Source organism: Mandrillus leucophaeus, unplaced genomic scaffold, assembly GCF_000951045.1.
Source record: "Mandrillus leucophaeus isolate KB7577 unplaced genomic scaffold, Mleu.le_1.0 Scaffold316, whole genome shotgun sequence".
NCBI lineage: Eukaryota > Metazoa > Chordata > Mammalia > Primates > Cercopithecidae > Mandrillus > Mandrillus leucophaeus.
The window spans coordinates 877,344-892,863 of NW_012103321.1; the positions used below are offsets into that span (position 1 = coordinate 877,344).

The following is a 15,520-nucleotide window of genomic DNA, read 5'->3' on the forward strand; positions in this document are numbered from 1 at the left end:
ATCTAATTGATAGAAATGGAATTTGCGTGGAATTTTTCAGCTTTGTACAAAGGGCCTTGTGAAAAGGATTAATCCAAGAACACAGACTTTTTTAGTAACTTTACGATGGTCTCCTTTCTTTGTGGCTTATTTTTGTGCTTTAAGTGTCTTTGGAAATAGGATGAGAGGAAATCAGAGAACTCTTATGAACAAGATATGAAAACACTGATCATTTACTGCTACTATTTAAAGCACACACAGCTCTGTGAGTAGTGAAACATGTCAGCGGCACTTTTGAAACAGATTAAGTATCTGTGGCTCAGCAGTAGGACAGGTTTTCAAAGAACACAACTGAGGCTAAGTATGTGACAAATGATGTGGTGTGGTAGAAAAGAGTCCCCGTGTCTGCTCCCCCTCCACCAATATCGCTTTGCTATAGAACGCTACACAGTTCAAGGTCTTTGAGGGAGGAATTTAATTTGGCTTCATAACAAAAGAAATTTAAGACATTGAGTAGAGTGGTTTAATTATATTCCATCTTTACATACTCAGTACCTTCTGTTTTGCTTTGAAAACTGTCATGACTAGAGAATGAAGTTAAAAATAGTCCCGGCTGTTTAAAGCATATTTTACACATGTAGCTGTGTACGTGTACATTCTCTTGCTTTGAGACCTGCATATAGGGACCCTTCTGGCAGTCAGACACGAACAGTCAGTGACCCCCTTTCCTCTCCATCCCAAAGCGGTGCCATGTAGACCCCAGAGTTTTTTTTTTGAGACAGAGTCTCGCTCTGTTGCCCAGGTTGGAGTGCAACGGTGCAGTCTTGGCTCATCGCAACCTCCGACTCCTGGGATCAAGCGATTCTCCTGCCTCAGCCTCCCAAGTAGCTGGGATTACAGGTGCCACTACTACGCCCAGCTAATTTTTGTATTTTTAGTAGAGACTGGGTTTTTCCATGTTGGTCAGGCTGGTCTTGAACTCCTGACCTCAGGCGACCCACCCACCTCGGCCTCCCAAAGTGCTGGGATTACAGGTGTGAGCCACTGCACCCGGCCTCGGATTTTTGGCATTCTGGAATTTTGACATGGTGGGGGTTCTGGCTGGAGGTGGAAGCATCCATCTTGGCCCCGATGGCCTTGGGGCCAGAGTCCTGGTCTATCCCCAGGCCAAGTCCTACCAGATCAGCTGCTAAGCCTGAACAGCACTTGAGGGCAGGGTTGGTCTTCATACCTGGTAATGAGAAAGTGGAAATGGCAGTATAATTCCCAGTCTGTGCATAGTGGTAATTTTAGAATTGGATGATTTAAAACAACAATAACAATAAAACAAAAGCTGAGCTTTGGTTTCAGTAAGGTTTTAAAGTGAGGTTTCTGAAGGGATTGTAGTATTTTCTTGCAAGCCTGAGATTCACTATTCTGAACTATGGGTAATAAAGGGTGATTCAGGTATATTGCTTCCAACATATAGAAAAGGGTCAGAAATTACCCGTGGAGAAAGGTTTCTTTCCATCTCATCTTCTATTTTACATTTAGAAGGGTTTGCGTTTGATGTTAGACCAATGTGGGGCCAAATTCTGGCTCAGCCACCGACCCTGAGTGACCTTTTAAGTTACTTAACTTTTCCCACGTTTCCTTTTCCTCATCTGTAAAATACTTCCCTTAACAATTTTGTAAAGATCAAAAGAGAGAATGCACAGTATAATCCCTCCTACACTATATGTGGTAAGACAGTTATAATCCCTCTATGTTGTGTGTGTTAAAAAGTAGCTGCTGATGTTACTATTTTTATGAGAAAGCCCATGGACTTTAAGATCAGAGAGCTTTGGTCTTGAATTTCAGCTCCTTGGATAAAGTTGCCCATCCTCTGAGATCTTCAGTTTCTGCTTCTATAAAATAGGAATTTTGTGAGAATTAAAGGAGATAGAAAAAGTCTGGTACCTTAGACCCTCTGTGAGAATTTGCCCATGTTGTTTTCTCAGCAAGCTGCAAAGCGTAAATGGCTTTGATCATGGTTCTGAAAGGAAGAGTTGTCTCCATCGCATTTACGAAAGGCGGAATTAGAAGTGACCAAAATTCAGTTGTTACAGGTTTGTCCTTTAGGGATGGAAATTCAGCCTTGCTGATTCGTTTTGGAGAAAAGATCAGTGCCTAATTTAAGGAAATGGTTTTTTAAGCTTCTCCTGCTTTGCTAATGAAGCAGTGACGTCAGGCAGAAAAAGGGTGGTTAAAATGCAAAGTAAGAGACTGCAGCAGTGGTCACCTCTAAAGAGCTGTGATTTCCCCTATATGGTAGTGGAGTCTCTTTCTAATGCTTTTTAAATGAAGAGGTGACTATGGGCAATCTCGTAAAACAGCCCAATACCAGGATATGGAGAAAAAGTGAGCATTAAGTAATCGTGCCCCAGCATTCTTACAGACTATAAAAATATTGGCTCTGAGCAAAGTAAAACACCATTCCCCCTCTGGTTGTTGGCGATCCTGGGATTGAGGGGTTAATAGCAGGATAGGTGTGGATATTTTTGGCAACAGATGGGAGAAAGCTGTGGCAAGCTTCCCTGTCAGGGTTTAGACCTGATTCCAGGTAAAGGAGGAAATCCCTCTGCCTTCTGGAGGCTTGCTTCTTGGCAGTCCTGGGTTTCACCTTCTCCTTCTACCTGGCAGCAGAGTCACCTGAATGTCTCTTTGTTGGGTCTGGGTGGAGCAGGAGTGCTCGAGGGAGCCCTCTCCAGCCCTGCCCTAGCCACCTATCCTCACGGGCTGTCGGTTTCCTGGTACTGAAAGCATCACTGACCAACACAGTGAAATGTCCCAGTGATGAAAAGCTGTCCCCACCAACACTCCATCTTTGGATCCTTCCTTGCCCATCAGCACTCAGGAAGCCTTTGACAGAAGGTGAACAGAGACAACATTGCCAGGATTTCCCTGCAGATTACCCGCCCCTAACCCAGCCCTTTGATTACACACACTAAGTGCCACTATCTGTGTAAATAACCTTTTCTTCCCTGTCTCCCTTCAGCCTCCCTGTTCCCTCCTCCCATGCTCTTAGGCTCTCTCGTGTGATAAATAGCCAGGCTACTGCTCAGCATGCACCAACACCTGGGAATAATCATGCAAAAATAACAGTGAGAGACTGCCGCGCGTCTGTTCTTGACATTAACTTTCCTCAGTTTGACAGGCTGCCACCACCAGCTGTTAGACTTATGGGTCTTTTTTTTTCCAGTGGAGATGGCTGCTTTCCTGCTTTCCTCTTTTTTTGGGCTCTAATAGGTTACATCAGTGTCCTATCAAGATGACAGAAAAGAGCTTTGACAAAGAAACCATTGCTGAAACAGGCCAGTTCTCTACTCTGATATTTTATTCCAGTTATTAGTATTATTAGACTAACAATCCCCCACACTGATTTTTAAGTGAGGAGTATCTGATTAGAACTATATTGTGTTACTCCCCTCAGAAAGGGATTTGTAGTTGCCTCTTGTGAATTGCCTTTGAATGCAGCAAATACTAGCATTTGGTCCCATAGGGCCAAATCACCTATCGATTGCAGGTCTCAGATATATTTGTAATAATGATACTAATATTGACAATAGCAGTAGCCCCTATTTACTGAGTGCTACCTTCTACCAGGCCCTGAGCTAAAGTTATTTGTATGATCTTATGTAGTAGTCACATGAACCAGGGGTTATTTCCGTTTTACAGATGAAGGCAGTGATTCCCCAGAGCGATCACACTACTTGCTTAAGGTTTTGTAGCTAACAGTAGAGCTGGGATTCCAACTCCCAATGAAGACAGATCCCTGCCCCACCCTGTCTTCCATTAACACCCTACTTTTTGCTCTCAGGCCACCATGAAAGGTCCTTTGGTTGTAGTTCTACAATTATCCTTGTAATTTTGCTGTATTTGTATGATTATTTGACTAGTGCACAGTCTTGCCCACTACACAGTCAGTTCACAAGGGCAGGGACCTGGTCTGTTTGGGCCACTCTTATTCTAGCAGGTTGCACGGTGCCTGGCACACGGCAGGTAGTAATTATTGGGTGGATGTGTGATAAGAGTTGAGGTGAGCTGACTGTTAGGGCAGCAGTGCATGAAAAAAAGCTGCAACTAGAGATTAGGAGGAGGAGATTCTGTAGTAGCACGGGACTCATCAGGACCTTCATGGTGATCCCATCATTGCCATAAAATTGTAAAATGGGGGTGGGTTAAGCCAGTCGACTGCTGCCAGATGCCAGTGTATGAAAGAAGCAGTATTTCCCCAGGCTGAGCTTCTCAAGGTTAAGCCCCCTTTCTTATATTTTTAACATACTTTAACCGCACTTAACCATGCATTTGGAGGGGATTATAGATTTATGTTAAATATAGTAGGATATAAAAAGGAGCTTTGGAAGGTTGTGTGCAGGGTTAGGGAACTGTAATATCAGACCAGGGACTTTTAAGCCAGTGTTTACTGAGCTAAGCACTATGCTGAGCATTCACTTTGCACGGATTATCTCACTGAGTCTTCACTGCAACTCTTGTGTGGGTAATTGTTACTATTACTCCCATTTCTTAGAACTAGACACTGAGTCTTAGAGAAGAGAAGCCTGGTAACTTGCTCAGGGTTCCACACAGCAGGTACTGACAGGGTCAGCATTTGAACCCAATTCTGTCTGCTAACAGAACCAGAGGTTCCAGGCGTGGTATGCTGCCTCCTTACTGCAGGGAGTCCTTGTGGCAACTGTGGCCACCCTCTGCCTTAACGACCTTCATTGGCTGAAGAAATTATGGTTCAGTGTATGGATCAGTGACCTGAGAAATCAGGGTGCAGTGGACTTGATCTTTTGTATAAGGCAAAAATAACTACTGAAAATGCTTTAAAATCCTGCTTTACATATGATACATGTGACTTCACCTTTGACACTGAGATACACAAGAGAACTGAAACCTTTTGGGGGGAGCAGCTCCTGCTGAGTGCATTACCTAGCAGAAAGAATTGGCCACACTCTTTGAATTACTTCCCTTCCACTCTTCTTCTGTTTCCTAGTGTATGTTGAACTCCTGTCAGTTTTCTGCTTGTGGGATGCCATCGTTTTATGTGTACCTGGGCTGCCACTAGAGATAGCTTATTACACTTGTACAAATATGGGCCACAGTTTTCTCTCAACTGAGTAGGTCGGGCTAGGCGACATTCTGTGATTGTTTCAGGGAGAGGCTAGAAGCACAAACTCCAGCATTCTCTGGTTGGGCAAGTCACGTGGCAAGGCTGCAGTGAAGCTCAGTCCTGTCAGCTGATGCCATGAGGAATGTGGGCCCAGGAGAGCACATTATTCAATTATTATTTTACGAAAGAGGAGAAATTTAAATTCTTCCCCAATTTATTAAAGTGTTGGTAAAAAAATCGGAATGTTTTAAAAAGTAACATACCTGCCAAATAAAAACACCTCTGGGAGTGGCTGTAATCCCCACCTGCAAATCCTGTTCTCGTTAGCTACCTCTAAGGAAGAGGGGCCTATGGTAGACCACGTGGGTAGACTTTGTGCTCCACCTCCTCCCCAATCCCAACATCTCACAGTGAATGGGGGGAAGGTGCGATTCTCCTCTCATTTGCTTCTCCTCTCACTGGTAGTGCTGGTCTGGTACCTATGGGAGTGGCAGTTCTGAGTCACCATGAAAAGCCGATACTACAGTGGAAAAACGAACTGAGAAGTTCACTTGTGCAAGTCAAAAATGTGAACCTCAAAACAATAGTAACTATCTGGTTTAAGCCTTAAAAGCCTTAAATAGTCTAAAGACTATTATCACGTTGGGGTACTATTTATGATTAAGTTTATATTTAGTCAAACTCTCTGAACCTTGTCTTTCTCATTTTAAAACATGTTGAATTGGGCTCAAACGTTCTTGCTATAAATATCAATTGAACTTTCATGGTTGCATTTGGATTGTGTTAATGGAAACAAACACAATTAACTTACAAGTAGGCCCAAAGTACTCTGGCTTCTCCCCTCAAGGCATCCCAGTTCCATAGAAATTTGAACTTGGAAATTACATAAATATGAGAGAGAGAGAGAGAGAGAGAGAGAGATTGTGTGTGTGTGTGTGTGTGTCTGCATGCAAATATATATCTATAGGTGGAGTTATGTTGAAATAAGGCGTTAGTCTAGAAACTCTGTTGTGATGGGATTTGTCATCAATATTAGGTGACTGAAGAATGCATTTGCTGTTGTTTTTAAGAGACGGACTTGCTTTGTTGCCCAGGCTGTAGTGCCATTGCATGATCATAGCTCACTGCTGCCTTGAATTCTTGGGCTCAATTGATCCTCCCACCTCAGCCTCTCGAGTATCTGGGACTACTCTCATGCCACAGTGCCTGGCTAATTTTTTTTCTTTTTTTTGAGATGGAATCTTGCCCTGTCGCCCAGGCTGGAGTGCAGTGGCAAGATCTCAGCTCACAGAAAGCTCTGCCTCCCGGGTTCACGCCATTCTCCTGCCTCTGCCTCCCGAGTAGCTGGGACTACAGGTGCCCACCACCACACCCAGCTAATTTTTTGTATTTTTAGTAGAGACGGGGTTTCACCGTCTTAGCCAGGATGGTCTCGATCTCCTCACCTCGTGATCCACCCGCCTCAGCCTCCCAAAGTGTTGAGATTACAGGCGTGAGCCACTGTGCCCAGCCGTGCCTGTCTAATTTTTAAATTCTTTTTTGTAGAGAAGGGGGTCTTGCTGTGTTGCCCAGGCTGGTCTCCAACTCCCAGCCTCAAGTGATACTCCTGCTTGGAGCTCCCATAGTGTTGGGATTACAGGTGTGAGCCACTATACCTGGCCAAGAATGTGTTTTCTAGTTGAGGAAAATGGGCCTCAGAGAGGTTGAAGGACTCTCCAGGGTCATAAGCTAGTTAATATCAGAGTTGGTGCCAGTCCTAGTGTTAGTATATCTTGCCACCATAACTCTCATTGCCCCGTTGTGTTCTCACCTCCAAATCAGAGAATTGATATGCTGTAAGACTCTTCATCTCTAATTTTATTTCATTTTCTTATGCATCCTATTCAAGCTACATTTGTTCTCTTGATATTAATGTAGGCTGTTGATCAGGTAATATGAAGAATATTTTCAGAATAATGTTCTATTTTTTCTTTTCAATTTATACATGTGACATCGAATTGCAGTCAATTTACAACTAACTATACAAATTAAGAAGCTGGAAAGCCTGCAAAAAAACCCCCAATTTTCTTTGGTCTCTATTTTTGACTCTGGAAAGTGATTCTAATCTCAGACAGTCTTTTAGTTGTAATAAAGACTACTAGGTAGCATTGTTTTTTTCCCCCTTAAATTTCCTCTCTCAGAACCCCTTTGTTCATTTGTCAGCTCAGTTTTAAAATAAGAACTATCAGTGTGAACTTTGATCCACATTAAGCTACATTTACACAAAAGCATAAATCACAGTACCTGGGGTTTGGGACTGTTAAATGCTTTTCTTTCCTGGGCTCTGTGATCAAGAATGCAGAACAATAAAAAGCATGGAGCAAAAGAAGTTTTATGGCAGCTTTGAGAGCAGGAAATTAAGTTTTTTTAACATGCAGATGGGTGAAAGGCTGTTCTGTTGCATCTTGGATCACTCAGGCAAGTGAACGTCAGTTTATCATTTTAGTGAAATGCAAACTGTAGAAATAGTTCCTACAGTCATATGAACAAGGAGCCCACACAGATGACTGCTTCAGCTGTTTAACTAGGAGCACACTTCCTCATATGACTCTTGAAATACACTCTTTTTGTTTTGTTTCTTTAAAAAAAAAAAAAAAAAAAACCAAAACCCAACAAAGACTATATACTATCACGCCTGTAGCCAAGTGGCTACAAAAGATAACTTACAGTGGATAACTGGGAATCTATGAACAGCAGAATAAGATAACATTTTTACCAGAATGATCTTCGATCTGTCCTGTTTACATACAGGATTTGTTAGCCCAACTGATAATACTTGTGAGGTGTCATCCCTTAAATGTAGGCCGTTTCTATGTGCAACACAAAGACATAGATAATCTGGAGTCCTGGTACAAATGGGCTGTGTGTGTGGCATTTTCACAACCAATAATCAGGGTCAGAGCTATCTGTAGCAGTCCTAGCAATGGGCCAAATGAATGTACTGTTTAGTACATGCATAGCCTTTGGTTTCATTATGGCCAGACTTTTAAACTTTTTGTGATGAAGAACTCCTTTGCTGCTCTCCTGGGGATAGCGGTGCAAAGGGGATGTCATTGCACCACAAGGTCTTGTAGTTGGCTGTGATTTACATTTCCTCTATTTAGAGAGATGGTGGCTGAGCCTTAATCAAGCTCATTAAGGATCTTTACCAGTTTAACCACGGAAGAATTTGTGCATTGGAGAAACTCAAGTTCTGTTGATGTGGGGCACACACATTTATCTCCCCCGGATATGAATTCTGCTAAACTTTGCAATAGAACCCTTAATTAGGAGTTGATTCTGAATACATGCTAACAATATCCAGTTTTTATGTTTCAGTGTAGATTGTAAAGTTCATATATTTATATATTCAGCAAAGCTAATATATTTTAGTAGTGATTTAATTCATTATGGTTTATAAAGTGCTTTGAAAACAATTTTAGTTCATCTCTTATACTTAAATTTTTAGTGTTTATTGGAGTTTCTCCTTTGGAAAATGTTATAATTTTTAAAATGAGATTTCATTACATGTCAGAAGTAGCCTTAATTTTGCAAAACATGTTGCATTCACGTCTGCTGAGGCTAACGGTTGTCCAATGATGAATTTAGAAGAACACTGAAGGCCTGCTTATGATTCAGGGAGCTAGCGCTCTCATGTTTACCTTATTTGGCATGAAAAAACAAAATGCTCATTTCTATTCTACTTTATATTTTGGCACCATTGAAACACTCAAAGCATATTATAATTGCAAATGGAATTTGGAATGGTGATATATTCTAGAAGTGGTATAAGCAAATTGCATTAAAAGGAATGCACGGAATGCAGCCCTACTGCAGTAAGCCTGTCTGTCTTTCAGGTTGATCCCCTGTTTACAGTGCCAGCGCCACCACCGCCGATTTCCAGCAGTCTCACGCCTCAGATTCTACCCTCCTACTTTTCCCCATCTTCATCCAATATTGCAGCACCGGTTGAACAGCTTTTGGTTCGGACTCGTTCTGTGGGTGTCAATACGTGTGAAGTTGGAGTAGTGACAGAGCCAGAGTGTCTTGGGCCCTGTGAACCTGGGACCAGTGTGAATTTGGAAGGGATCGTGTGGCATGAAACAGAAGAAGGTAAATACAATTTATTTTTATATATTTCCCCATGCCCTCTTCCCCATGATGTATTTATGTCCACCTGTGAGGAGAATTGGTTTTGCGGTATTCAGAGAGGAATGAAAAGTGTTTTTTTCCGCTCTCTGGATTTGGGTTGGAAGGAAGAACTGTGTTTGTCCTCTTGTGCATGGCTGCTTTTACATTGCGGATGAGTCAGGTGTTTCGAAAAGTGATTCTCCTCTTTTAAGTGCTAACATGGAAGGACTGTGAGAAGCGGGTTAGGGTTTACTCTGCCCCTAAAAGGTATTGTGGAAATTGGGAAGGGAGATAGATCTCAAGTTTATGTAATTCTTAGGGTGCCAACCAATGTGTCTATCTTGACATGGTTGTTTTTGTGTTATGGAGGCTTATATTTATTTTCTGAATTGAACCAAGGTTCTTGTACATAGTGAGGATCATGGTCATGATGTGGTTGTGGCCAGCTGGTGCTCGGAAGTAATGAGGCCAGGGCCAAAGACTTAAGCCTTAGTAAGCCGGTCACTTCTCTTCTATGGCCAGAGACATAAAACCTTTTCTGTTCCTTAACTCGGCAATCCATTTGGCAAATGCAGTCCATTGGCCACAAGAGAAACAAGGTTCAAAGGAAATGGATCAGGATTAATCTGTCATCGCTATTGGAATATACATCAGAGCATATGCCATGCCGATAGTGGATCCAAATCTTGGCCATGTCTCATAGCACATGACCACCAGGTACAACGTGTTTCATATGGCCAGTGTCATTAACAAGCCAACCAAAACAAGCCAACCAATAATTGAAAACTAAGTACCAAGACGAGCTGCAGTGCTCCATTGGGGAATGAGTAGAGTAGAAGGGATAAGGAAGAAGCATGCTGCAGGGTGCTTCAGAGTGTACCAGGGAACAAAGAAAAATGAAGGGGTGGGGAACTTTTTTTCCCCTGTCAGTTAGATTGGTCAAAGATAAAGGAGATGACAGTTTGTTGATATCATGGTCATTTGCCAGAGGAGTAAGGGCAGGATGAGAGTAACAAGAAGGGTCTGAAAGTCACAATTATTCACTCGATTCCTCTGAATCAAGGGAGAAAATTTGAGGGCCAAAACTCAAAGGGAGAAGGTGAAATGTATACAAAAGTGACTGAGTGAATGGGGAATGTTGAGGGTAACTGCTGGGCAAGAAGTAGTTGAGAAAAAATAGTTAAGGATAGTGACAAACTGGGGAATGACAGAAGAAAATAAAAATAAATGAAAATCAGATGACAAGTGTTGAGTATAATTCTTAAAAGGTAGAAAATGGCTCAAGCTGTTTCAAGGTAAAAAACAAAGGTTCTTAGAGAACTCTGAATTCTACATTTTACATTAAATATACTCTTGTAGGATATGTTTCATAATTAAATAAAAAATATTTGTAGATGGCACTGGTAAGTATAAATAAAGAGTATACAAGAAAGAATCAGAGAAAAGGTCTGAAAGTATGACTATGGTCAGCTCGTGTTTGCTCAGAGGGAAGTGATTAAAATTTACTTTTGTGGCTTCAGAAATGTTTGAGTTTGGGGTCTCTTCTTTCTTTTTGTACTTTTAATTTGGGTTTTTCAGATATTCTGGGAAGCCATATGAACCACATTGGGAGGAACTGATGTTGGAGGACCCAGAATTTGTCTCATCTTGCTTGTCTGTTCAGTCACCCTCCAGTTCAAGGGGTCCCATGTGGGGAGCAAACTTCTATCATGTTATTCTCTTGGGTTGTGCAGTTTGCCTTCCCTTTCATTTTCTCTAAGGGAAATGGTGGATAAGGCTTTCAGACTGACACTTCGGTGTGAAAAGTACAAAAAAGGATTCAAGACCTTAATAAGGTCACAGTGAATTTGTTTAGGTGCGCACATTTTCAGGAACAGCAAAATATTTGGAAAGTGTAAGGGTTAATTTCCCTAAACTTGAACATCAGATTTTTTTGTACTTGGATAATTTACTCATTAGGGTGAAATGCTGTCTTCCCATTTCTTAGCTATGACTTAGCACTCCCATCAGTTTATTGCTTGTCATGATTTTATTTATTCAAGTGTGGAGTAGGACTAAGTTCCTGCAGTGTGACCTCACTGGGTGGTAGATGTTGTAAAATTAGCCACAGACTTTCTGGAACAGCTGTAAAGCTTGAGTTATTTTTCACTTTGCTTAGAAGTCTGCTTAGTTTTGACTTTTAACCTCAGCCTCTTCTCAAAGATAGGATTATTTAGGAAAAAAATCAGGGTCTGAAAACTATAGCAGTACATAAGTTGATGTGGAATTCTGGGCATCTGCTTAAAGAGCTGTAAGATATTATTACTATTATTATTATTATTTGATAGTGATATACATAAAGCCTCACCAGTTCCACTCTGTCCTCTGAAAAACTGGTCTCCTGAGTCCAATGTAGCTGCTTTTATATGTGCTCCGATCCATCCATTTCTGTGGATATCTTTGTACATTCGTACAATGGACTGATAGCTTTAGAAGGTTTTCAGGCTGTTGGCAGCTCCAGCTTTCTCTTTACTGCCTCACATTTTCCAGGATTTGGAATGTGTGGATGTTTACTGTGGTGACAAGAAGGAGCTGGAGCTGTTAATAGAGTTATTCTTGCTGAATAAACTAAACTTCTGACCTCCAAAGAATTTAAGAACTCGTCTTAGTAAAGGCCTGGGTCATAAGATGTATGTTTAATGTGCAGCCATTTGCAAGAGCGTTCCATTTGCATTTTTCTCACTACAGCGTGTTTAAAGCTCTTGTACCAGTTTAAAAATTAAACCCACTTGACCATTAATTTTTTCCTTTTGGGAAAAACAAAGAGAGACACAGAACAAACACGTTGGGAGCCAGTTATTTGGCAGGGCTGAAAGAGAGGGATTCCAGGAGAAGGGGAGGGGAGAGTAAGCTACCATGGTTTTGCAGTATGAGGTTTCACTAACAAAGAGCTTCAAGTTGAGCATTTATAAAACTGTCAGGTGCCTTTGACTAATGTCCTGTAGATGGAGTTGAATAAAATCCTGTCCCTGGTATTTTCACTTTGAGAGTATTGTGTAACTGATAGTGTTTTCCACAAACCTAATTTGTTACGTGCGATCATACGTGTGTGAAGGTCATATATATGCGTGTGTTTTAAGATCCTAGAATTTTAAGAGTTCATGTCTGCACTCTTTGGGGAATATTGAATATTACTGTGATTTCTTTGGATGGTTGGGAATTGCAAGACTGGACTAGGAGGATCCCCATTCAATACTTAATTGTTTCTTGTGTTTAGAGTTTCTCATTAGAGGAGGATTCTTTTAGTCATAGTCTTTCCCCTAGTGTTACTGCCAGTACATGAAGTACTGGTTGTCTAAGAACCAAGTTGTGCTCACGAATAAAGTGTTACTAGTGAAGTTCCCTCTGGAAAAAATTAATGGGTTTCAGATCATGCCTAATAGGAGAGAAAAACTATTACTACATTTGGATGTTTGGTAATTCTACTCTGATCTTTTTTCTTTAAGGTGAATGCATAGGACCAATGATGTATGGTACAAAATTACTCACAGATGTTGGAAAGAATTTCCTTAGCATTTATTCCTGCCATTTGGGACACACATGCCTCTGTATAGTCATTTGTTTGAAAATTTGCTCTTAAAAAAAAAAAAAAAACCCAGAAAAAAAACATAGTGTATATAGCAATATGTGTAATACATATGTGCTGAACTTGGCTTTTTAGCCTTTATGAATGTGTTTCCTTTTGATTTTTATTGAATCATGTTTCTTATTGGCTTTTTTTTTTTTTTTTTTTTTGCCTTACCTGAATACATACTTGGTTTAGCTGCATCTGTCGCCATTGTGATGACTGTTATGTACTACTGCTCTGCCACTCTGTCATTCACGACCCTTTCACTTTCTTACTGGTTAAGTAAAGCCAAGAAGAATAGAAAGTGAGAGAAAGAAAACTGGTACTTGCCAAAGACGGTTCTCAGTGCTGTGCCTTTGAATCACCTTGGGAGCTTTTAAAACCCACTGATGCCCAGGCACCACCGCAGGCATTTTAGTCTGGGTTGGCATTTTGGTCTGGTTTGGTATTGGTGTTTTGTCAAAGCTCCCTAGGTGATTCTAATGCGCAAACAAGGTTGAGAACCACTCTCGTGGCAAAGAGTTTATGTCTTAGCCCTCTGCAAGTTCCTTGACCTTTTCCCTGTAAGGAAGACACATGTGTTATTGCTTCACTTTCCCAGATATAAAATGGACATAGGGACACCTGTCCTGCTTACCTCACAGTGTCCATCAGGATGCTATGGCAGGTGAGCAGAGTTGTTTAATCACTGTGCTGATGAAGAAGAGGTCTGTCTTTGTTCCTCAACATGAACTCCACAGAGGATTTAAGAGGCTTAACAAACAACTGGTAGTACCAGTCTTCCTAAGTTATCGATATGGGAAGAGTGGACCCTACTGTTAATTTCTCAAGTGAGCCAGATGCAATACTTCTATTTCTGTGTGGCCTCTGCTGAATTATTTTTGAGATGATTCAGAACCCCATAGTATTAAGGAAAGTTGTTAATGTACCAAATATAGAATTGTGCTCGGAGAATCAGATTTTTCAGGGGTGGGGGCAATGGAAATACAAAGGGCAACTTACCATAGTGACTGTTGTTTTAATGAGAAGACTCAGCACCTGGTGTGAGAGGAAGAATGCTTGTTTGTATGAGGACCTTCTTCACCTGATGCATTTTTCAAGGAAGGAAATTGACTTTGGGAATCAGTGTTTGCAGGGTAGTTAATTGGAGAAAGAAATGATTCTTTCTTTTCTTTTTCTTTTTTTTTTTTTTTTTTTGAGACAGAGTTTTGCTCTTGTTGCCCAGGCTAGAGTGCAGTGGTACGATCTTGGCCCACTGCAACCTCCACCTGCCGGGTTCAAGTGATTCTCCCGTCTCAGCCTCCTGAGTAGCTGGGATTACAGGCACGCGCCACCACGCCTCGATAATTTTTTAATTTTTAGTAGAGACGGGGTTTCTCCATGTTGGTCAGGCTGGTCTCGAACTCCTGACCTCAGGTGATCCACCCACCTCGACCTCCCAAAGTGCTGGGGTTACAGACCTGAGCCACCCCACCCGACTGAAATGATTCTCTTTTAAATCACCAGATATGTTCTTAAATTCTTCTACTTCGGGCTGGGTGCTCCTGTATCTCCAAAGTCATAAAGATGATAGTGTTTAAGTGTGCAATGCAGGAGGAGGTTCGAGCTAATTCTTGTTTTTTTTTGTTTTTTTTTTTTGAGACAGGGTCTCAGTTCATCGCTCAGGCTGGAGTGCAGTTGTTGTGATCATGGCTTACTGTTGCCTTGATCTCCTGGGCTCAGGTGGTCTTCCCACCTCAGCCTCCCAAATAGCTGGGACCACAGGTGCATACCACCACACCCAGCTCATTTTTTTTTTTTGTATTTTTTGTAGACACGAGGTTTTGCCATGTTGCCCATGCTAGTCTCGAACCCCTGGACTCAAGCGGTCCACCCACCTTGGTCTCCCAAAGTGCTGGGATTATAGTGAGGTATCTCACTCAGCCTCAAGCTAATCAATTTAAAAGGTAAATGATCCTATGTAATGGAAAATGAATCTGTGGTATTGTTATTCCTGTTCTGCAGTATTTGCTTACCAATCTTACAACTGAAAATAGAACTTTTCTTTTGAAATTCTGATTAATTTGAGGCAAGATTAAACATTAATCCAGGCTTACTTTGTATTTTCAGTAACAGCATGGAGTTGGTATAGTACTTTACAGAGTGAAATATTATTTATTGAGGTATTTCATAGTGACTTTATCAATTCAACTTTGACTCCCAAGAGGAATAAGATGTCTGTATTTTGTTACCTCTATCCAAATCAGTGGCGATTATAACAGTGCAATGATGGGGAACTTGAGATGTCTAGTGCGCATGCTTCTTATGACTCCTGTGCTAAATGGAGATAAATCAGCCCCTAGTATGTGAGTTGGGTAGGTGAGCATGGTTGTTTAATTACCATGCTAATGAGAAAAAGGGCCAAGTGGTGAGCTTCAACGTGAACTCTACAGAAGTTTTGAGGGGCTGGAAGAACTACTAGTTAGTGCCACTCTGTATTGGCTGTGAACTTTCCCCTTGGCTTCTTGGGCCATCTTGCCATGGAAGTTGTTAGTGAAAGTGTGGGTGGTTCCCATCATTCTGAGCAAACTGTCGCAAGGACAGAAAACCAAACACCGCATGTTCTCACTCATAGGTGGGAATTGAACAATGAGAACACTTGGACGCAG

The 15,520-nt window shown here is 41.5% G+C and overlaps 1 protein-coding gene across 2 annotated transcripts in view; it reads left to right on the forward strand.

The window, feature by feature from the left end:
- ZNF608 (zinc finger protein 608) overlaps positions 1-15,520 on the forward strand; it is a 118,869-nt gene that overhangs the window by 36,810 nt on the left and 66,539 nt on the right. For both annotated transcript variants that reach the window (XM_011987758.1, XM_011987759.1), the window contains one exon: positions 8,992-9,247. In XM_011987758.1, the coding sequence (XP_011843148.1) occupies positions 8,992-9,247 (256 nt within the window). The remainder of the gene's footprint in view (positions 1-8,991; positions 9,248-15,520) is intronic.